The sequence below is a fragment of the Schistocerca piceifrons genome, chromosome 4 (genome assembly GCF_021461385.2).
Source record: "Schistocerca piceifrons isolate TAMUIC-IGC-003096 chromosome 4, iqSchPice1.1, whole genome shotgun sequence".
NCBI classification, from domain to species: Eukaryota; Metazoa; Arthropoda; class Insecta; order Orthoptera; family Acrididae; genus Schistocerca; species Schistocerca piceifrons.
In genome coordinates, this window is record NC_060141.1 from 422,525,168 (window position 1) to 422,550,528 (window position 25,361).

Consider the following 25,361-nt stretch of genomic DNA (forward strand, 5'->3'; position numbering starts at 1 on the left):
AGCTTATCATCAACTTCCTCTCGATGCTACTTCCTGGCAGTTTCTGGTCCTTAACACGCCTTTCGGCCTCTATCAGTACCAACGCTTGCCATTCGGGGTTGCTAGCGCCCCTGCTCTCTTTCAGCGATTCTTGGAACAATTATTGTTCCCTGTCCCTGGGTGTATCAATTACATGGACGACATTGTTGTCACTAGCTCCACCACTGAAGAACATCTTCAAAATCTCTGCACACTTTTTCATGTCTTACAGACTGCCGGTCTTAAGTGTAATCTTCAGAAATCACAATTTTTTGAGGCATCTATCATATACTTGGGGTTTCAACTCTCTCGGGATGGTATTCACCCGCTTCAGCAAACTGTCGCTGCGATCGATGCCCTTCCTCGCCCTACATCTGTTAAGGAACTGCAGGCCTTCTTGGGGAAAATAGCATACTATCACAAGTTTTTACTGTCTGCGGCTTCGGTGGCTCAGCCGTTGCATCGCCTGTTGCATAAAAACGTGCCTTTTCACTGGTCCGTGTCATGCGAAGCGGCTTTCCAGAAATTGAAAACTATGCTGAAACAGGCCCCGTGCCTGGCTACTTATTGACCTGGCCAACATCTTGTTCTTGCCACAGATGCCTCTCAATACGGGGTCAGTGCAGTCCTTGCGCACCATTTTTCTGACGGTTCGAAACAACACATTGCTTATACCTCCAAAACGCTCATGGATGCCCAACAAATGTATTCTCAAATTGAGAAAGAAGCTTTGGCCATTATTTATTCTCTTCATAAGTTTGGTGTTTTTCTCTAGGGCTCAAATTTTCATCTTGTTACGGATCACAAACCTCACTTCCCAACAAGGCTGCACACCGCCTCCAGCGTTGGGCTCTTTACTTGTCTCGTTTCAATTATGAGATTCATTTCCGGCCAATGGCTCAACATGCAAATGCTGATGCTCTCTCGCCTTCCCATGGGTCCTGATCAGGCATTCGATAGGGACGAACTTTTGTGTTTCCACCTGGATGTTGCCAAGCAGCGGATTGTGGACGGGTTCCCCATCACTGGGGACAGGCTGGTGGCTGCTACGGGTTCTGACCCTACCCTCTCCCGGGTTTTACGCTGTATTCAGAAGGGTTGGCTAGATCGTCCGTCCGCTAAGACTTCTGATCCGTTGCGGAACTACTACGCTTTGCACTACCGCCTCACGGCTAGGGATAGTGTTATCCTCCTTTCCACTGACGATGCTTCGCCGCGTGTTGTGGTACCTGCGTCTTTGCGTGCTTCTGTCTTGCGCCTCCTTCACCAAGGGCACTGGGGTGTGTGTCGCACAAAATCTCTGGCGCGCCGTCATGTGTACTGGCCTAGCATTGACTCCGAAATAGCACATGTGGTCGCTGCCTGCGGCCCTTGTGCGTCAGAGGCTGCTGCCCCGAAGTCATCTTTGTCACCGTGGCCTTCGCCTGAGAAGCCCTGGGAGCACATTCATGCTGACTTTGCGGGACCCTTTAGGTACTTATTGGCTCCTCGTAATTGATGCCTACTCTAACTTTCCTTTCATTGTCCGTTGCACGTCGCCTACCACCGCGGCAACCACCAGTGCTCTCGCCCACATTTTTTCTTTGGAAGGCCTCCCCTCTACTCTTGTTACTGATAATGGTCCACAATTTGCCTCTTCTGAATTTGCGGATTTTTGTGCTCATCATGGCGTTATGCGTGTCACGGCCTTGCCGTTCCATCCACAATCCAACAGTGAAGCTGAACAATTGGTCCACACATTTAAGGCTCAGATGCGGAAACTTCTGACTTCTTCTGCTGCTGATGATGCGCTTCTCCAGTTTCTGGCATCTTACCGTTTCACCCCCATGGGCGACCACAGCCCGGCTGAGCTCATGGCCGACAGCCCCGCACGCTACTTCATCTTCTGCGGCCTTCCACCTCATCGCCGGGGGTGCCTTCACTTGGCCGGTTCACCGCCGACGACCTCGTCTGGGTACGGGGATCTGGCAGGTGGCCAAAATGGAGCCTGGGCTGCATCTTAAGACACCATGGCAGATGCCTGTATGAAATCCAGATGGACACGGGTGTTGCAGTGCATCATTCGGACCAGCTTCAGCCTCGTGTGCCAGCAATGCCTGTTCCGAATGCCGCTACACCACCTTTGGCTCCACCTGACGCTTGGGATCTTGGAATCTCTCAATACTCACAACGCGGCCCTCTCACCGTCATCGCGATGCCAGCACAAGAACGGACGCCACCAGGAGACATGCCCATGCAGGAACCGGATGACCATCCTCTGTCAGAGCAAATCTACTCGCCTCCTCCTCCAACGGACACCGACACATCGCCCATGCCTCCTGTCATATCAACTGGACTTGCCGCAACAGGCAGATTGCTGCATGGGGCCCCAGCAGATTTGACCCCTACGTCTCCTGTCATCTCAACCCGTTATCATCGGGGACACTTCCGTCTGTACGGGAAGCCTCCTCCTCGAGACTTTACAGTGAGTCAAACAACGCCTATGGACGTTAGCCATCTCCAGGACACCTCCATCAAGACCAGTGCAACAATTTCGAAGGGGGGAAAAGTGTTGTGACTCGCCGATCATTCAAAGTGCCACTGCGCAATTACGTGCATCCTCTACGTGCGGCTCTGTCTGCCAGCCATGCAGCAGCTGCGCCACCTAAGCGGCCAGCCGATCTGCGGCCGCTAGACTGAGACTCAGTGCTCATTCGAATGCTAACGTGTACACATGTCTTGCTTGTCAACTTACTCTGTGACTTATATGTGTTGTGTCGTTCTGAACTATATGTGTTAAACTTAACGTTATAACAGTTGGCCCTCAGTCTTAAGAAATATAGCATCAGATCTAATTTTGTGCTTAGTTTTGTGTATGTAATTAATTTACTAATTTATTTTGACCATTCTTAACTAATGTTTTTGTTATAGGGTGAAATCAGTAATTGTGTTGTGACTCAGATTCTATTGTTAACTTACAAACAAATATAAATTGTGTACTAATTATAAACATGTGGAAGAAGAAATACTAGGATTCTTAAAGTATTTACATGGTTTCATAAAAAATTATTAGGAAAGCAGCCCTTATTTAATTCCAAAGTAATTACCAGGTTTGCCAAAAATATTGTTTGTATAACTATATCTGTTAATTTCATTATTTAAACAAATAATTTGGCCTGACCATTGTGGTAGAAGAAACTGTTAAAAAGAAGAAAGTTTCCAGGGTATTCAGTTAACTGAATGACTTAAGTTTTAATTTTAATTCCTATAAATTAAACATCGAACAATTATAGTTTCAGTACCTATTACTGTGAGGATATATAAAGGTCCGATTTTTGGTCCAGAGACAGCCTTAGGATAAGGATCTGTTACTGTGGAGTGTTTTTCAGTAGAATCAATTTTGCATTGGATAAGCAGAGCAGGTATTTATTTATTAGATAATGAAGCAATAATGAAATGATAAAATAATGAATAAAGTTAGGGTCTTAATGGGGAGCCTGTCTCTGTAGTAAGGATAATTTTTTTTTCAAGGATACACTCCACTAGCTGATGAGGTACAGAAATATAAGTAAAATATTGGAGCTGCCAGACAAGATTGAGTAATGAAAAAGATAACTGTATGGAAACAAATGTGGTGTAACTGTACTGATGATCTATTTTTGAACTAGGCAACATTGAGTACTGTGTATATAGTGCAGTTCATGACACTGCAGCTGGGATTGAGAGCTTAACAGAAAAAGCAATATTTTAGTGAGGTACAAGTCATATAATGCTGCATTATTGGATCTATAGGTTGTCTGAAAACTTCTATTTGATTTCTGAGGAATTTTGATCTTAAAGGGGTAATACTGGAATGAAGAAAAGTAATTTTGGTGATTATCTGATAACTGAGGTGCTAGAGTGATGTGAATAATCTGACAGGTCAATTGTTTGGTAACATTTTGTAAGGATTTAATTTTCTTGTTGAATGAGAGTAGTACTCAGAGTTGAGGGAAGAAGTAGGGCAATGACTTGGTATAACTTCCATCCCCTTAATTTTGATTTGAGTAGTAATTAAGTTATGTGATGATGACTATTTTTTTCATAATGTAATGATTAGTAAATCTATGCTACTGCACATCTAGAGTTTTTGCTAGAGGTAATGTCATATTTTAGACATTAAGGTGATATGAGTTCATAAATGGTGTGAATTTCGAACCGGGACTTGCCATTTTAGTGACTTTGCAAATGGGAAAGAAACAAAAATCTTTGAAGTTTAACCAGTTTCTGACAGAGTTATGACCTACTGTAATGTTTTGTAGTGTAAGGTGTGCTTGATTTTAAATTCTTAACAAGTCCTCACCTTTTGTACTACAATCAATTTTAGTGCTAATTATTGTGATATTATGAGAACTATGTAATGTATTTATTTATGAAGTAGTGACTATCATTTGCCATTAGTGTTAAACATTTTTTTACATTTAGTTAGAAGCAAAAGTGAGTGTACTAAAGTAGGCATTTTGTCTAATTCTTTCATGTGCTGTGGCAGAGGAGATCCACCTACAAGGGAACAGATAGCAGTGCATTTCCTTACTAAATGTCACTTGGACCTATTTAAGGCATGGTCAACTTGGTGAGAAAATGTGTTAAAGATCATTAAAAGAGTGAAACTGCTTGTGAAAAATAGTAAACATTGAAAAAGTGAATTTTTCTGTCTGAAAATGAACTGCAAGGTGCAGTGCAATTTAACTTTTTGCAACCCATGACATTTATTCTTTAAAGCAAGACAGTACTTGTATAAAGTGATATGAATCTAAGAATATAATCTTTGTCTGTCCAAGAAGGACATCACTTATGATGAAGATGCCTATTTTTATTAAAAATATAATTTGTGCCAATCTACAATACACTATATGTAAATATTTTGCATGGGGATTTTCATATGGACAGTTCATTTAAGTAGAAATTTGAAAAACATGTGTACTATAGTTTTTGATAACAAGATTTCTTATGTAATATTTTTTTGTGTAGAATGTTAAACCCAATTTCTGGGGTCCCTTGTGGTCACTGAATTGCCCAGTTAGCTATTTGCAATATCTATCTGGTCAATCCAATGAGGGGGTAATGTGACGAAGCAAGGTGGGATCTCTTTACTTCCTCTATTGTTTTGCCATCTGCCTCCTTAAATTCATTTATGACTAATTACCTTTAACATACATGAGTATAATCTGCATTTTCATAAAAGACCAAGGTTGGCCCTCAGTCTTAAGAAATATAGCATCAGATCTAATTTATTTTGACCATTCCTAGTCAATGCTTTTGTTATAGGATGAAATCAGTAACTGTTTCACGACTCAGATTCTATTGTTAACTTACAAGCAAATATAAATTCTATACCAATTATGAACATTTGGAAGAAGAAATACTAGAATTCTTGAAGTATTTATTTGGCTCCATTCGAAAATATATTAGCAAAGCCAGCCCTTATTTAATTCCAAAGTAATTACCAGGTTTGTCAAAAGTGTTGTTTTTATAACTATATCTGTTAATTTCATTATTTAAACAAATATTTCGGCCTGACTATTGTGGTAAAAGAAACTGTTAAAAAGAAGGAAGTTTTCAAGGTATTCACTTAACTGAATGAGTTACATTTTAGCTTTAATTTCTGTAAATTAAACATTGAACAATGTATAGTTTCAATACCTATTATTGTGAGGATATATAAAGGCCTTATTTTTGGTCCCAAGACAGTCAGTCCACAGCCGATTTTCAGACAAGAAACCTGTATTGGTTGGATCAACAACAGGGCATCAACTTAACCATGAAATAAGAGTAACAAAAATAGGCTGTGTGTTAAAAATAATGACAGTGTCTGTTCAATAGTCTCACATATTCTGCAAGAACTGTGTGGTTAAGTTTTTACTGCTCATAGATGTTCAATGGTAACCTGTTGTAGCAGTATGCTTACGTTTGCCTGCAAACTATTAATGAGGCTTATCAAAAGTTAACCAATAGTGAACTGGCCATATTAAATGTGTTATATTGGGGGGTTGTAAACAGTGAAAGTAAAGAACTGTGAAACACAACTATACAACTGTCTGCATTTACAGTACTCAGTGTTGAACTTCCACCTCCACATTTTTCAGCCAGGATAACAATGTAAGTCATTAACGCCAAGGACTGTCAACAAAGTAATGAAGCAGGCGAACATTGCAAAAGGTCTATTTAAAAATGCAAGTTCTTGTCACATTGGGAGGTGGATATTAGGATGTAGCTCACTAAAAGAATGAAAACTTGCAACTTATGCATAGTATAACTTTTGATTAAAACAATATTGGGAGAGTGCAATTACATACACCTTTATAATACCAGCTCAAGAGACTGACAGACAACAAGATCAATGAAAAAACAATAGAAGTACATAAAAATTGACAGTATGGCTTTCATTTTTCTGTCAGCTCACTCATACATAATTATATCTCCTATAATATCTTTGCGACACAGAGATGGCACCAATATTTCTTTATATGTGTAGGCCATTTAAAGAACCTACACACAGCAACTGACCTGTCTAAGCCTACTGGCTACAAGAACTGAACCTATCATACAGACACAAGACACCAATTTATAAGAGAAAAAAACAGAGTTAGCCAAAGCAACTGTAGAGCACATACCTTCAATCAAGTGCTGGCAAGCATGATGACAAAACCTCTGGGAAAACCTTGGCATCATGTGCAGCTACAAGATTATGGACTGAAAATGTAATTTTTTATTTTGTAAGTTTTGGAAGCATGATTCTAGCGGGGCATGAGAATTTAGAATCTATGCCCTGGTTGTGTAAATATTTTTGATATTCAATTCACTCTCTATGTCTTTATTCAGTGTATTGTATTGTAGACTCATTCATGTAACAGTTCTTACATTGCTAATCTGTGTATAATAATTCTTATTATTCCAGTAACATATCACCAGCAAATTACTCTGCAACTAACAGGCTCCTAACACTTTTGGAACCTTGATTTCGATAACTTGCATGGGAAGTGTTAGTTGTACTACAGTGGCATTTGTTACATCTAAGTGACCTAAGACTGTGTGAAGGATGAGCAACATTTTTCATCCATTGGAAGTATTCTTTCCTCACCAGAAACAGGAAAATTATTATACAGCAATTTTATGTCAAAGCTGATCATTAATTCCATATTGGTTTTCTTGCCGTTCCGATGTGAACTGGATAAACTTTGTTGAATTCTGCATGTGTGACTATGTATGGACAACCAGTTACTTGTTTTGCTTGATAAGTGGATGATTCAACACATAGATGATCTGTCTCAGAGGGGGGCAGCCATCCTGATGTTCCTTTGGTACCCCATTTATTCTCGGTGGCACTGAAACTTTGGATGTGAGGTTAGATATGTCAGCAATGATTCAGCAACCCTTAATTAACAGTGACTCATTCCTTGCATCTTCATATGAGCACTGAATGAAAAATACTGCTTTCACCTTTGTAAACTGGGTTTCAGTGGGAATGTTTTAGTATATCAAACACAGATATGAACCTTAACTGCTCTTTAATTACCCGTATTCATATTTACATACAATCAGCTTTTACAGACAACTGGGTACACTCCTGCCAATGAAAAACAAGTTTTCTGAAGCCATCACAGAATATGTCGATACCTTGCTCCTGCTGACCAGCCTCTCACACTTCTCATAACTTCTTCCTTCGATGCATGCTCAGTACCTCACATATATTTTTTCATTATTGGGTACAAATGGAAAGGAGTTGGTGCCAAATCTGAAATGTACAGAGATGCCATTTGGCAATGAGCTTCAGTCTGAAGTTTTGTTTGAATGTTCAGTCTGAAGTTCTGCTGGGGTGACATGTGAAGTGTATGGCCTACATTTTTATGCTGGATGAAGACATTTGTATCATAGTTTACAGCAGTGTGATGTAACATTTGTAATCGATTGTTCTTCCATGCTCCATTAAAAGAGTATGTATAACACCATCTGTATCTCAAAACACTGATGTCATGATCTTTCCAGTTGACAAATGTGTCAATAATTTTTTTTGTTTTGTTTGGGCAAGCCTTTGTGTCTGTATTCAATGGACTGGTCACACCTGAATGCAGAAAGGTGCCACTTTCATACAATCAAGATGAGAGCAGTTCCTGGCAAGATTCAAGTCTGTGCACTTTTATTTCCAATGTCAGCACCTGGGATACCTACCATACAAAGATCTTCTCATAATATAACAAAACAACAGTGCAGCCTAGGTGTTCTTGTGGAATACTACTATACTTGCAGTGTCTCTCTCTGGGTAATACAACCATCACCCTGAATCACTCTCAGTGATTTGCATGTTCAGCTGTTGTCACTGGATGTACAACTCTTTCTTTGACACAGAAATCAGACTTTCCCACCTCACCATCCTTAAACTTTCTGAATCAAAACTACACAGTGTTCACATTAACACAGTCACCATAAACTGCTTGCACTGTTTGATGAGGTTTCTTTGAGGTGACACTTCCTGTTGTCAGACATTCAGTGCCAAGATGTTGCTTAAATCTCTGCAAAGGATTCCAATATTTACACTGTAACAACTAATTAGTTCACTACTAAGGGTTCCTGCCAAACAGATGATGATGATGATGATGATGATGTTTGGTTTGTGGGGCACTCAACTGTGTGGTTATCAGTGCCCATATAAATTCCCAACCTTTGCTCAGTCCAATCTCGCCACTTTCATGAATGATGATAAAAGGATGAGGACAACACAAACACCCAGTCATCTCGAGGCAGGTGAAAATCCCTGACCCTCCTGCCAAACAGAGCTGAAGAGAAAACTCTTCTGGACATTGCAGTACAGGCCACACACCAGTGCTGCTATTTACAGGAATTCCATAAACATGACAAAGTTCTTTACATAAATGTGTTAGTGAAATAGAGAGACTTAACTAAAACTAAACAGCCTATCACACATGTAATAACCGGCTGTATTGCCAATATTATATGATGAAGTGTCAAAAACTGCTAGCCACCCTTAGGAAAAGGGTGTTGAAGTGTTAATTTCTATTGAACAATCTCACAATAGGTTGTAGTGTTCATTATTACTTTATTTCTTTTATCCACCTGAATGATCTCTATGCCTTTGTTACTCCTGAGACTGTTTAGGGCTGCTCATCCCTGGTGTGATATATTCTGCTTTCGTGGTTTTTCATCATGAAGCATTCAAACTATTTCTTGACACATCTTCTCAGCTTCCAAATGGATATGTTCTGAAATATGACTTCAGTGATTTGTATGATACTTTCTGCTAGTAAGTGCTTGTGCATCACTGAACAACTTGAAACTTCCAACAACACATCGTTAGTTGCCTTGCTGACAGATAGAGTAATCACAATGCAAGACATCTCCAATATGGGCTCCATGTTTCCTATTATCAGTGCAAGCTCCATAAATTTCTTTCTTTATTTTTTATTTATTTATTTTTTTAATTTTCACTGATTCACTCAACACACAGGCTTATTTGTGCATTATTTTCTTGATAATGTCCCAGTTGATTTTTGATAACTTGAATGCCAGACATAGATGATTTCTGAATAGCAACCTGTAACTGAAATCCAAGACACATTTTGGACACAATGTTATTGTCACAAAATTCTCTCAGGAACATGAAGTCATTTAGCAGTTTCTCCTTTTCCATCCCCAGTTGCTTCAACTATTGGATATGAACATAAAATTCCTACCAATACAGGTCACTTATATAAGTATGTAGACTTTCACAACCACTGTCAAGTTGAACAAAATCCTTTTGTACAGAAGGCTATATAAATTCTGCAACTAAAACCGCTATTAAAACCAAAGATGTACCATCTTTGCAACTGCCCTCTTTAGGCTAACTACATTGCTGGTTCCTGGGGAGGGTGATCTCAATGTACAATCCTATTCTGGTTGTCAAGTGACGGCCAATATACTTTCTTTATTGTCATTCGGCAGTCCAAAATCAAAATGATTGTAGAAAGGTGATAGTCAGGCAACAGAAAATCACCAGCTTGCATCCAGGGACTGCATTTTCCTGCTGTGAGACATTCATGCCACAATACGGTTCTCTTGGGGCCTCTTGTTTATGTTGGTGTATTCATGTCTAAGGGAGCTGCAAGCTGGCAGACACATGTGGCTCATAGGACCAGGATCACTGACAGCCAGGCTGCTGGCAACTTGTAGCCACTCTTTAAGTTCCTGTTGGTGGGCTTTTGATTATATTGAAGACGCTAATACTCTCTGCTGCTGCATCTATGGCTGTGAGGCAGGCAGTGGACTTCTTTGGAAATGATGGGTTGATTACAGTTCAGGTGCTGCTCACTTACTGCTGGTTCCCTCTATTGTAACAGTCACATATTGTGTTATACCTCTTAGTATGAACCATCACATGGGTGGTAATTGGTCAACTGGCTTCATCAACATAAATGTTGCCCAACGCAATGGCAGAAAATATCACACGAAGAAAGAGTAGCTCTAGACAGTCAATAATAACAGAGATATTGTGATTTTACATGTGGGCAAAAGAAAATGATGCTGAAATAGTGGACACTACTACACACAAAACTAAAATGAGTAGTTGCTGAGTGATTCTATACATAAAGAACTCCGCAGCAAAGATAGTAAGGAAGAAAAAGGCTTTACTACAAGTTCCAGAATCAATTCTTATACAACAAAGAGGCCCATGTCGCAAGTTTCGGTGCCACATATAATACATGGTGTGCCAAAGGTACAAAAGGATGGTTTCTGTAGAAGACTATTGTCAATGGCATTGACTTGCCCATCTACTAACTCGTAAAATACTTGGGCCACAAGTAATGCCAACTGCTTGACCACACAGAGCGATACATTAAGAATTAGAAAATTGTAGCGAAATGCAGGAAGATCTGCAGCGGATAGGGACTTGGTGTAGGGAGTGGCAACTGACCCTTAACATAGACAAATGTAATGTATTGCGAATACATAGAAAGAAGGATCGTTTATTGTATGATTATATGATAGCAGAAAAAAAACTGGTAGTAGTTACTTCTGTAAAATATCTGGGAGAATGCATGCGGAACGATTTGAAGTGGAATGATCATATAAAATTAATTGTTGGTAAGGTGGGTACCAGGTTGAGATTCATTGAGAGAGTCCTTAGAAAATGTAGTCCATCAAAAAAGGAGGTGGCTTACAAAACACTCGTTCGACCTATACTTGAGTATTGCTCATCAGTGTGGGATCCGTACCAGATCGGGTTGACGGAGGAGATAGAGAAGATCCAAAGAAGAGCGGTGCGTTTCGTCACAGGGTTATTTGGTATCTGTGATAGCGTTACAGAGATGTTTAGCAAACTCAAGTGGCAGACTCTGCAAAAGAGGCGCTCTGCATCGTGGTGTAGCTTGCTCACCAGGTTTCGAGAGGGTGCGTTTCTGGATGAGGTCTCGAATATATTGCTTCCCCCTACTTATACCTCGCGAGGAGATCACGAATGTAAAATTAGAGAGATTTGAGCGCACATGGAGGCTTTCAGACAGTTGTTCTTCCCGCGAACCATAAGCGACTGGAACAGAAAAGGGATGTAATGACAGTGGCACGTAAAGTGCCCTCCACCACACACCGTTGGGTGGCTTGCGGAGTATAAATGTAGATGTAGAATTCAACATATTGTATCCAGCTTACACAGGAATGACATATAAAAGCGACAGATTTAATGGTCAGCTTTGACATAAAATAGCTGTTTACAAATGAACCTGTCACTGAGACAATTAAAATCTTAAAGGAGGAAAGGTCACCATACATTTGTGACTTGGTGCAGCGGTTCCCATCATCAATATAGTTTAATTGCTGCTATGAGAAGACACATGAACTAGCATTTGGCTACCCATTCTCTTCTGTGGCAGCTGATGTGTTTATGGAAGCCTTTGAACAAACAACATGAAATTCTGCACCTAAGTGATTGGTTGAGGTACTTGGACAACACATCTGTCATGTGGATTGATGGGTCTATCAGCACCTAAACATCTTACATAAAAAAATGCATTTTACACAGAACACAGAAAAACAATGTGATTAACTTCTGGATGTGGAAGTATGCAGAATACTTAGTGGTAAACATTGACAAAACGTGTACAGAAAACTGATGGAAGAGAACAGATACCTGCATGCAGAAGCATTATTAATAACCTTTAAAATGAATTAAAGAAGCTCCAAACAACATTCTGTGTTAATAAATACACTAATAAAAATAGCTATAAGGTACAACAAAGACAAAGCAGAGAAGATCTTTATTGCTTGTCTAGCTTATGCAAGAGGTCACCGCTAGCATAAACAATGTACACTGCCATAGAGGAATAAAGCAACCCCAAGATCTGATATCTATTAAGGTCTACCAAGTATTCTGCTTATCTGATTAATCCTGCTGACATTTACTAACTGTTGCTATTTCATGAAATCTATGTTGGTGAAGCTGGGAGACAGATCAGCACTCATTTGTCAGAGCATAAATGTCGTGTGTGTGTGGAGCAATACAGCAAACAAGCAACACTGGACTGCAACCTGGACTGTAGACAACCCACCATTTCCAAAAAGTCTGTGTACTTGTTCCGCAACAGTGGGTGCAACAATGATAAATGAGACAAGCTACTGAAATAATTAAACACCCCATCAACAGGAACAGAGAGGATGACTACAAGTTGCCGATGGCTTGGCCACAAGTGATCCCAGTATGTTCTCCAACCAGCAGCACCTCAAGACCTAGATACATCAACATAAATATCTGGCCACAAGAATCTGTGGTGTGGCACTGATATCTAGCTGCAGGACAAAATCGACTGCTGGGCACAAGCAGCTGATAACTGCTAAAGTAGCACAGGCAGTGTATGGTCACCCCTCAATAGGCACCTTGTCTTTGAACTGTTCAGTGATGTTCAGGACACTGTCATCAGCTGTCATGTGACAAACGAAACAGGACAGTGAATAGGCAAGACTATCCCTAGCAACCAGCAGTTTAATCATCTTGAAGAGGACCACTGCAAAGAAGGTTTGAGTAGTGGTTTTGGCTTAAAAATTAAATGATCTAAAGCTCAAATGGATTTAATCCAAACTATCTCTTGTTATGAAAGCCTTTGCACTTATATCATAAGTAAACATTATGTGATAATACTTTTCATAATGTAATATACACATCTGGAAATGACATTACCTCTGGAAAAAAAAGAAAAAGAAAATGCTAGAAATAACCAGATATGTAAAATACAAACACACAAAATGAGATGTCATGTGTGGTGCATACAAATAAAGAAGTGAATGTAGAAAGTTTACTAGAAACACTGTATGCTGTTAGTTTACCTATTACAAGATATTGGATGTTTGAACGTTTTATCTCATGTGCTGAGCAATTTTGTTTTTTCCTGTGCATGCATTGCTGTTTTGAACATATTAAATAGTCATTGCCCCCCATGAACCATGGACCTTGCCGTTGGTGGGGAGGCTTGCGTGCCTCAGCGATACAGATAGCCGTACCGTAGGTGCAACCACAACGGAGGGGTATCTGTTGAGAGGCCAGACAAACGTGTGGTTCCTGAAGAGGGGCAGCAGCCTTTTCAGTAGTTGCAGGGGCAACAGTCTGGATGATTGACTGATCTGGCCTTGTAACACTAACCAAAATGGCCTTGCTGTTCCGGTACTGCAAACGGCTGAAAGCAAGGGGAAACTACGGCTGTAATTTTTCCCAAGGGCATGCAGCTTTACTGTAGCATGGAGAGCTGCATCAAACCAGTCTCAGGACTGAAGACCACAACAACAACAAATAGTCATTCCTCACTTTTACATTATTAGTTATGCAATACTACTCTTTGATGCATGTAATAGAAACAAACTTCTCGCACATTTCAAAAAGTAACACTGAACAGAGATATGAGTCTGCAACAAATATATGCATTTGACATTGAGAAGTTAGAAACCCTTCAGACAATAAGAACTGCATCACTGTAGAAACAAAGCTTCTTGGTTGCATTACAATATTGAATGGCACAGTCAAACCAGTTCTAATGATACTGTCAAAATATTTATATATCACACAGGAACAGAAAAACAATATCACTGGCCTTAATTCATTGGACAACAAATTAGAGGCAACTGGCATAGTCTGTGATCTGTCAAAGGCGTTTGACTGTGTGAATCACAGCACTCTTTTAAGTAAATTGAAATATTATGGTGTCACTGGTAGTGCTGCAAAGTGGTTTCAGTCATATCTTACTAATAGAAAACAAAGGGTGTCATTACGTAACACTTCAGCAGTAGGCAATCAGACATCATCTGACTGGGAAGAAATTACATGTGGTGTTCCCCAAGGGTCCATACTAGGTCCACTACTGTTTCTTGTGTATATTAATGACCTGTCGTCTGTTACATTACCAGATGCCAAGTTTGTTTTATTTGCAGATGATACAAACACTGCAATAAATAGTAAATCAAATAAAAATTTAGAAAGGGCAGCTAATCAAATATTTACTGACATTAATAAGTGAAATGAAATGAAATGATCGTATGGCATTGTTGGCCAGAAGGCCCCGTGCAGGGAAGTTCGGCCGCCGTATCACAAGTCCTTTTTAGTTGACGTCACTTCGGCGACTTGCGAGTCAATGATGATGAAATGATGATGAAGAACACACAACACCCAGTCATCACGAGGTAGAGAAAGTCCCTTGCCCTGTCGGGAATCGCAACCGGGACCCCGTGCCCAGGAAGCGAGAACACTACCGCAAGACCACGAGCTGCGGACATTAATAAGTGGTTCATAGCCAATTCAATGTCATTAAACTATGAAAAGACCCACTATATGCAGTTCAGAACTCCCAAGAGATTTCCTTCTGGTGTGTGTATAAAATATGATGACATGGAAATAGGAGAAGTTGAGAGTGTAAAATTCTTGGGATTACAACTTGATAATAAATTCAGTTGGGAGCAACATACTAATGAACTGCAAAAGCGCCTAAACAAGTCTGTGTTTGCAATGCGAATAAAAAAACTGGCATATTTTGCTTATTTTCACTCCATTATGCCATATGGTATCATATTCTGAGGTAACTCCACAAACAGAGAAAATTTTTTTAGAGTACAGAAGCATATAATAAGAGTAATGAGTAGTAAAAATCCAAGAACAACATGTTGAAACCTGTTCAAAGAATTGGGCATATTAACCACAGTTTCTCAGTATATTTATTCCTTAATGAAGTTTGTTGTAAATAATACATCTCTTTCTCCAACTAACTGCTTAGTGCACAGTATCAATACTAGGAATAAGAACAATATACATGTGTTATTGTTGTTGTTGTTGTTGTAGTGGTCTTCAGTCCTGAGACTGGTTTGATGTAGCTCTCCATGCTACTCTATCCTGTGCAAGCTTCTTCATCTCCCAGTAACTACTGCAACCTACATCTTTCTGAATCTGCTTAGTATATTAATCTTTTGGTCTACCTCTATGATTTTTACCCTCCACGCTGCCCTCCAATACTAAATATGTGATCCCTTGATGCCTCGGAACATGTCCTACCAACCGATCCCTTCTTCTAGTCAAGATGTGCTACAAACTTCTCTTCTCCTCAATCCTATTCAGTACCTCCTCATGTTGTTGTTGTGGTCTTCAGTCCTGAGACTGGTTTGATGCAGCTCTCCATGCTACTCTATCCTGTGCAAGCTTTTTCATCTCCCAGTACCTACTGCAACCTACATCCTTCTGAATCTGCTTAGTGTATTCATCTCTTGGTCTCCCTCTACGATTTTTACCCTCCACGCTGCCCTCCAATACTAAATTGGTGATCCCTTGATGCCTCAGAACATGTCCTACCAACCGATCCCTTCTTCTGGTCAAGTTGTGCCACAAACTTCTCTTCTCCCCAATCCTATTCAATACTTCCTCATTAGTTATGTGATCTACCCATCTAATCTTCAGCATTCTTCTGTAGCACCACATTTCGAAAGCTTCTATTCTCTTCTTGTCCAAACTATTTATCGTCCGTGTTTCACTTCCACACATGGCTACACTCCATACGAATACTTTCAGAAATGACTTCCTGACACTTAAATCAATACTGGATGTTAACAAATTTCTCTTCTTCAGAAACGCTTTCCTTGCCATTGCCAGCCTACATTTTATATCCTCTCTACTTCGACCATCATCAGTTATTTTGCTTCCCAAATAGCAAAACTCCTTTACTACTTTAAGTGCCTCATTTCCTAATCTAATTCCCTCTGCATCACCCGACTTAATTAGACTACATTCCATTATCCTTGTTTTGCTTTTGTTGATGTTCATCTTATATCCTCCTTTCAAGACACTGTCCATTCCGTTCAACTGCTCTTCCAAGTCCTTTGCTGTCTCTGACAGAATTACAATGTCATCGGCGAACCTCAAAGTTTTTATTTCTTCTCCATGAATTTTAATACCTACTCTGAATTTTTCTTTTGTTTCCTTTACTGCTTGCTCAATATACAGATTGAACAACATCGGGGAGAGGCTACAACCCTGTCTTACTCCCTTCCCAACCACTGCTTCCCTTTCATGTCCCTCGACTCTTATAACTGCCATCTGGTTTCTGTACAAATTGTAAATAGCCTTTCACTCCCTGTATTTTACCCCTGCCACCTTCAGAATTTGAAAGAGTGTATTCCAGTCAACATTGTGAAAAGCTTTCTCTAAGTCTACAAATGCTAGAAACGTAGGTTTGCCTTTCCTTAATCTTTCTTCTAAGATAAGTCGTAAGGTCAGTATTGCCTCACGTGTTCCAGTGTTTCTACGGAATCCAAACTGATCTTCCCCGAGGTTGGCTTCTACTAGTTTTTCCATTCGTCTGTAAAGAATTCGTGTTAGTATTTTGCAGCTGTGACTTATTAAGCTGATAGTTCGGTAATTTTCACATCTGTCAACATCTGCTTTCTTTGGGATTGGGATTATTATATTCTTCTTGAAGTATGAGGGTATTTCGCCTGTCTCATATATCTTGCTCACCAGATGGTAGAGTTTCGTCAGGACTCGCTCTCCCAAGGCTGTCAGTAGTTCTAATGGAATGTTGTCTACTCCCGGGGCCTTGTTTCGACTCAGGTCTTTCAGTGCTCTGTCAAACTCTTCACACAGTAAGTATCATATCTCCCCTTTCATCTTCATCTACATCCTTTTCCATTTCCATAATACTGTCCTCAAGTACATCGTCCTTGTATAGACCCTCTAATATTCCTTCCACCTTTCTGCTTTCCCTTCTTTGCTTAGAACTGGATTTCCATCTGAGCTCTTGATATTCATACAAGTGGTTCTCTTTTCTTCAAAGGTCGCTTTAATTTTCCTGTAGGCAGTGTCTACCTTACCCCTCATGAGATAAGCCTCCACATCCTTACATTTGTCCTCTAGCCATGCCTGCTTAGTCATTTTGCGCTTCCTGTCGATCTCATTTTTGAGACGTTTGTATTCCTTTTTGCCTGCTTCGTTTACTGCATTTTTATATTTTCTCCTTTCATCAGTTAAGTTCAATATTTCTTCTGTTACCCAAGGATTTCTAGTAGCCCTCGTCTTTTTACCTACTTTAGCCTCTGCTGCCTTCACTATTTCATCCCTCAAAGCTACCCATTCTTCTTCTACTGTATTTCTTTCCCCCATTCCCCAATATACATAAAGATTTAAAATCACTGCCCAGAAAGGAGTCCAGTATTCAGCAACGCATATTTTCAATAAGTTACCAGCAACCATTAAGAGTTTAGTTTCAGACAAGGTACAATTTAAACATAATTTAAAAGAATTTTTAGTGGTCAACTCCTTCTATTCCATCCATGAGTTTCTCAACAAGTGCAGTAGACCATTTTAATGAAAATTTATTATACTTTAAGTTTTGACAATACTTGTGTTTGACATGTTCCACGCCCAGGAGGATTCCCTCTTTTATGGGTCTATGGAATGAAAAATGAATCTAATCTAATCTAACTGTGTGTGTTGTGAGAGAGTGTTTGTATTGGTTTATACATATGTTGCATAACTGAAACAGTGTAGAAGCACAGTTTCATCAAAATCAACACTAACTCTACCAAAAATACTGCACACCAAGACTGTTGAAAAAATCTTTGAGGATTTAAGAGGAAATGAATGTGCTGGCATCTGGAAGCTTTTATTTATCTGCAATATTTTACTAAACAACAGAAAGCACTTTTTCTGAAATACAGCTATACTTCTCCCTCACTTACAATACAGCAAGACTTCATAAAATGCTCAAGTTCATATGTGCATTTTGACATTACATGCGTTTTGTATGTCACTAATGATAGTTCTGCTAGATATGATGACTAAAGATGCATTGTATCTCCTCAATGATGCCTGCACCATCGTCAAGGTCCTCTTTATTCAGTGGTATGTGTCACTTCTCCAAGACAAGGTGTAATAGCATGGAAGAACTGCCAACATGTACTGCAACATGTAGCAAAACTGCAGTCATCATTGCATCTTGAAAAAGTGCAGTTCCATTTGTACTGGTGTACAAGCACAGATAACAACAGATTTCCAAACAGTTTACAATTCTAAATTATTTAGCTAATAAAAATACTTTCAATGTGGCTATCATCATTCATCAACTAGGCAGACACATATTTAGGAAGTTTTGTGAAATAAAATGGAAGCTTTGTGGAAGAAATAAGTAGAATATCTATAGGTAAAAAAAACATGAAATTCTTGTTGACATAAAAAAGAAAGAGATTTACTATGTGTTTTATCTGGAGTGTAGTGTTATATAGCAGCAAGTCATGGGCAGTCAAAAAGAAATAGGGAAAATACTTGGACAATTTTGGGCTGTGGTTGTGGAGAAAAATGCTACAAGCAGGAGGACTGACATAATGATGAATGAAGAAATATGTCTAAGCAAAGCAGACGAAAGAAAACTAGCAAAAATGACAAGAATGAGGAAAACATCTTGGCTGAGATGTATATGGAAATGAAATTGTCTGCAATGAAGAGCCATTGAAGAAAAGACTGAAGGGAAGTGAGGATGTGGGGTTGGGGGCAGGAGTAAAGAAGATGACTTGGAATGCTGGAGGATAGTAAAAAAGGCCGAAGTTATTAAGAAATTAAAGAAAGTTTCGGTGAGTGTCTAGTCGATACCTGTCACAAGACAAATAAACCAAAGAACTGGCATTGAAGATCACTTTCACATCCTAGAATTTCACTTGAATTACATATGTCCCATTTCCTCACTTGCATATAGTATTATTTCATAATTTTTACCAAAGCATTTAATGCTGTGATTGTCTTCATCACTTTATTTCCTACATTTTCTTCCTTCAAGTACAAACTTCTTGACATCTATCACAATCCCTTGGATTGGCGCAAAGTACCAAGTAACTAGAAAAAAGAACATATGACTCTAGTACGAAATCAGGATAAAATAATGGACCCACAAAATTACAGGCTCTATCCTTAACATTGAAATACTGCAGAATTCTTGAACATATTCTAAATTCAAATATAGCAAATTTTCTTGAGACCAATACACTCCTGTCAGCAAATCAGCATGGAAATAGAAAGAATCGCTTATGTGAATCTCAGCTTGCCCTTTTCTTGTATGATATCCTACGAATGATGGCTGAAGGGCAACAGACAGATTCCATATTCCTAGATTCCCAGTGTCAAGTGAAGGCCCCCCCCCCCCCCCCCCCCCATCAGAGGTGCCCCAGGCAAAACTGATAAAACTGCTCTTTTTCTCTAGGTACATAAATGACCTGATGCACAAGGCGAGTAGCAATCTGCGACTGTTTGCCAATTACACTATAGTATATGAGAAAGTATCATTGTTGACTGACTTTAGGAGGAGGATTCATGATGACTTAGAATGTTTATTTAGTGTGATGGATAGCAGCCTGCTCTAAATGTAGAAAAATATAAGTTAATGCAGATGAGCAGGAAAAACAATCCTGTTATATTCATATACAATATTAGTGGTGTGCTGCATGTAAATATCTATGTGTAATGTTGCAAAAGGATATGAAATGGAATGAGCACATGATGATAGTAGGGAAGGCAGATGGTTGAATTCGTTTACTGGGATTTCTAGGAAAGTGTACCTCACCTACAAAGGCCATATGTGGAACATTCATGTAACCCATTCTTGAATATTACTCAACGGTAGGGAAGGCAGATGGTTGAATTCGTTTACTGGGATTTCTAGGAAAGTGTACCTCACCTACAAAGGCCATATGTGGAACATTCATGTAACCCATTCTTGAATATTACTCAACGGTTTGCAATTCCTACCAGATCAGATTAAAGGGAGATATCAAATCAATTCAGAAGTGTGCTGCCAGATTTGTTACTGGTAGGTTTGATCAACACACAGGTGTTACAGGGATGCTCTGTGGCCTCGAAACGCAATTCCTTCAGAGAAGACTACATCCTTTTGAAAAGCACTATTGAGAACATTGAGAGAACAGGCATTTACAGCTGATTGCAGAACAGTTCTACTGCCACAAATGTAAACTTCATGTAATGACCATGAACACAACATAAAAGAACTTAGGGCTCATTTGGATGTATATAGACAGTCATTTTCCCCTCACTCCATTTGCAAATGGAATAGGAAAGGAGATGACTAGTAGTGGTAAATGCCCCCCCCCCACCGAACACCAAATGGTAACTTGCTGAGTTTGTATATTGATATAAATTGTCTTTTCTCCTTGAGACCACATTCAATGCCCTGTAATATTCATCTGTCTGAAATTTTCCCTTTTACAGGATTCCTTGTATTTCTCCAATTTGTCAATATTATAAAAATCTTCATAAATGCAAGACTGAACACTGACTCTTCTCGCACACTTCACCATCACAATTTAGTTGATAAAAGATATTATTTCTTCCCCTGATGCGTTACTTTGACAACCAGCTATTTCATAAAACTTACCTTCTGTTCCAGTTTTGCGATTATTCAGTGAGTCTAAATATTCCACAAAATACAATATTTTCAAGTTAGTGCAGCCTACCATTTAAATATGACTGGGCATACTTATAATCAATATTCTAATAAAATGTTGTTCATTAACTATTTCTGGCTGAAACTTTTTCTTGGTATGCAAATGGATATACAGTTATGACCTCTTCATTCCTCGGCTTCAACAGTTTGAGCATAAGTTAAATTTGCCCTCCTTCTGATGTATATTCATCCTTAAATATTTTTTCAAAATATTCACACTTATTAAATTCTTCTCTGTTAAATAACATCCACTGAGCATCGTCAGCCTCTAAATGACACACAACAAAATTATTTATTTTCTTCTCCTCAGATATAGAACAATTGAAAAGTTTTTAGAAAGGGTGAACCTCTCCTGATTTGAGGGCAGCTCACTTTTTCCCAGCAATTTGTGATCAGTACCTACCCTTTGACTCAATGTTAATAATTTTATATCTCATTAACTTGTGTTAGTCACAACTTCTAAAAGCTTTGGTGGATATTTCTGTGATTTATTTGGAGGTATCTAGAGATGTCTAACATCTCTTTTCAAACCAGTTCAGTATCTTCTATTAACCTGAAGCTCAGTTGGTCACCATAAGACTCAATCTCCCATTTGATGTTAATAAGAGTTTCAAAAAAAGTTTTATATCCTCACATATCTATCTTTCCCCTTTGGATTAACTCTTTTACATGCTCATGTAACCTAGGTTCCAACTTGGACATCTGTGGAGACTTTTGCATTTTCATGTCTATTATATGCTTCACTACCTCTTTAAATTTATCTGACACTGCTTCAAAATATTCTAAAATTTAGCTTCCATTATGGATCACTATTATCTGAAATATTCATTTCAAACTGCAAGGTAAATGTAAACCCTCCATCACCCAACATACACTGCTACACACTGTACAGCAAACCACTATTTAAACTACTACTTATGAAACAAATTACTGACTACACACCTGATTTTTTAGCTCTTCCTGGACATGTTACTTGCCTTCTTGCAATATTTGCATCTTTAGTCAAAAGTACCATCTACAGACATTATTACTTTCTTCCCTATTAATACACACAGAAGGCTGTTCATGAACCATTTTTCTTTACATTAAAAGTCCAAATCTTAAAATAACTAATACCTCAAACTGTGCTCTTCTGAACTTCCTACTTTTTGTACAGTTATTTAATACTTTTGATCCTCCCCTTTGCATTTTTTATCTTAAATCTTCTTTCAAGTCTCTTCTTTATTGATTTTTTGAGACATTGTGTTGGTTGCTTGTGTCATCAGGCAAATGCTACATAACCTTTGTTCTTTCTAATTGTAGTATTTACAACATCTACGAGGGCCGTTCAGAAAGTAACCTCCGGTTGATTTTAAAAAATACACCAAGTTAAATAAAAATATTTTAATATATACATCTTACAACTACATCTTTGCACTATTTTTCTACATAGTCTCCATAGCGATTGAGGCACTTATCGTATCTCTTCACAAGCTTTGAAATTCCTTCTGCATAAAAATCACCCGCTTGTGCCTGGAGCCAGCCTGTGACCGCATCTTTGAGCTCTTCGTCGTCATCAAACCGCTGTGACCCGAGCCATTTCTTCAAATGCATGAAGAGGTGATAATCACTTGGCGCCAGGTCTGGGCTGTAAGGTGGATGGTTGATAACGTCCCACTTGAAGGACTCAAGAAGGGCCGTTGTTCTGCGAGCAGAGTGAGGACGGGCGTTATCGTGCAAAAAAACGATACCGGAAGTCAGTATACCACGGCGTTTGTTCTGTATAGCCCGTCGTAACTTTTTTATTGTTTCACAGTACACATCTTGATTAATGGTCGTACCACGTTCCATGAATTCAACCAACAACACCCCTTTGGCATCCCAAAATACCGTTGCCATCAGTTTTCTGGCAGAAAAATCTTGCGAGGCTTTTCTTGGTTTGGTAGGCGAATTTGAATGTGCCCACATCTTTGATTGTTCTTTTGTCTCAGGGTTCACGTACTTAATCCAGGTTTCGTCACCGGTCACGATTCTGTTTAACAATGGTTCTCCTTCGTCCTCATAACGTGACAGAAAGTCTAATGCAGAGGCCATTCTTTGAGTTTTGTGGTGGTCAGTAAGAATTTTGGGCACCCATCGTGCACAGAACTTACGGTAACCCAGTCTTGCTGTCACTATCTCGTACAAGAGAGTCTTAGAAATCTGTGGAAAACCAGTAGACAACTCCGACATTGAGAAACGTCGATTTTCACGAACTTTTGCATCAACTGTCTGAACGAGTTCGTCAGTCACCAATGATGGTCTAACACTCCTCTCTTCATCATGAACGTTTTCTCGTCCACTTTTAAATAAACGTACCCATTCACGGACAACTCCTTCACTCATAACTCTTGGTCCGTACACGGCACAAAGCTCACGATGAATAGCTGCTGCAGAATATCCTTTGGCTGTAAAAAACCTTATGACAGCACGCACTTCACATTTGGCGGGGTTTTCTATTGCAGCACACATTTCAAACTGCCACAAAAACTAAACTAGCGCAGGTACGACGTTCACTCGACCACGGCTTGATGCCGACTGACCTGTTGAGTGCGTGAACGCACAGATGGCATCGTTACTCCCCCCACAACCCGCACTGTGACCAATCGGAGGTTACTTTCTGAACCGCCCTCGTATTTAAAGAAGATCAGGCAGTATACATTCAAGAGTTCAGTATTGTTTGACTTGCTAGTGAGGTTACCAAAATTATAAATTTTGTTTCCTAGTTCACAAAACTGTTCAAATGATTGATAAGTTCACCAGACAAAAAATTAATGACCTCAGTGCACAAGCACAAATTAATCGTTAAGCCTTTAAAGATGGCACAGTGCTCGAGTCATGCTCAACCACTCATGCACTGCCTCTGTGTGAGCATAAGGCAGTAGCTATCAGTGAGACCATTACGTTTCAAGCATATATTGTATGTAAACATGGGTAAATGTAAGAATACGATGAAGTGGCAATCGTATGTGGCCATATGGTGTGTGAAGTTGCTGGATTTGTTGGTGTTCTGCAGCAGGCTGTTCAACATGACTGCAAGCAGTGATGTAACACATGTGGCCATAAAATGATATGCCAGAACTGTGATCCTAACTGAGAGGGCCTGAAGGTAATTTCTCAGCTTGTGAATCAAAATCACTTCCAAACCCAACAGGAATTCCTGCAGACAGTGAACCAAGGTCCAGCCCAACCTGCTAGTGAGAGAACACTGCGACAGGGACTGTATGCAATGAATATTTTGAGTTGGTTACCTCGCAAGAGGCAATATTTGGAGTTGGTTACCTCGCACGAGGCGATTGCTCACACGGTCACATAAAGATGACAACAGCCAAGTTCATTGGCCTTGATGCAGTGTGACCGGTTTTCTGAACACTTCCCCAACCTATTAAATCTCATATGGCCAGCAAAATCGCTTGGTTTGAACCCCACAGAAAATCTGTGGGACAGCAGGTAAAACATCAACATCAGCACCCTGAAATTTGGCAGAACTATGTTCAGTGAGTGGCTTAATCTGTATGTGACATATCTGCACAACCTTGTGGACCCTCTTCCTAACATAATCCAGATGGTTATCCAGTCCAGGGACAGAATTACATGTTATTAAGTGTTTGTAGTTATTTCTCTAGGGGTGACAAATTTTTTGTCTAGTGAGTTTTGCTAAGTCTCCTTATTTAATAATATTATCATTATATACAATATTTTCATACATTTTAAGGAGATGATTCACTCAAGCATAGTCATACTTTTCAAATGGGTTGCTGCACAGAAGGACTTCTGTTGCAATATTGTTTAGCTGACAGTTTGAACTGTAATCTTCATTATACAACTATGGAGGACATCACCCATATTGCTAAGAATGATGCTGATACTAGTATGAATACTGTGTCACTGCGTGGTATAGTAAGCTCTTGACAAAAGTCTGCAGAATGTGTTAACAAAGCTGGGAAAATTGATCAGGGGAGTGGGATGTACATACATAGATGTAATTGATTATCAACTTTCACTCAATTAATCTTACACGGCTTGCTTCACCAAAACAATATCCGCTCCATTCTAGTAATTTCTGGCGTGTTCCCTAGGTCTTTTTCCTATAGTAAATTCACACAAAAGACAAATCTACAGAACAAATATAGTTCGGGCTGAAACAAGTGGTGGGGAAACAAAACATGGCAGCTTGGAAAAAGCCATAGCCCTTAAAGAAAACTCATTTAACATTTCCCATCGAAACATCAGAAGCCTCATTAATAAAATGGACAGACTTGTTATATCCGACAGAAAACTGAAAAGACACATGGAATGTCAGATGTTGAGCATAACAGAACACCACATGGAAATCACTTCAATCAG

At 39.4% G+C, this 25,361-nt stretch overlaps 1 protein-coding gene across 2 annotated transcripts in view; it reads left to right on the top strand.

The window, feature by feature from the left end:
- LOC124795476 overlaps window positions 1-25,361 on the top strand; it is a 63,408-nt gene that overhangs the window by 31,709 nt on the left and 6,338 nt on the right. The window contains exon 1 of one of the 2 annotated variants that reach the window (XM_047259513.1): window positions 3,242-4,609. The exons of the other annotated variant lie outside the window; for it this stretch is intronic. Coding sequence (XP_047115469.1) covers window positions 4,512-4,609 — 98 coding nt within the window. The 5' untranslated portion in view covers window positions 3,242-4,511. Of the gene's footprint in view, window positions 1-3,241; window positions 4,610-25,361 lie in introns of those variants that run through there. 2 annotated transcript variants of the gene reach the window in all.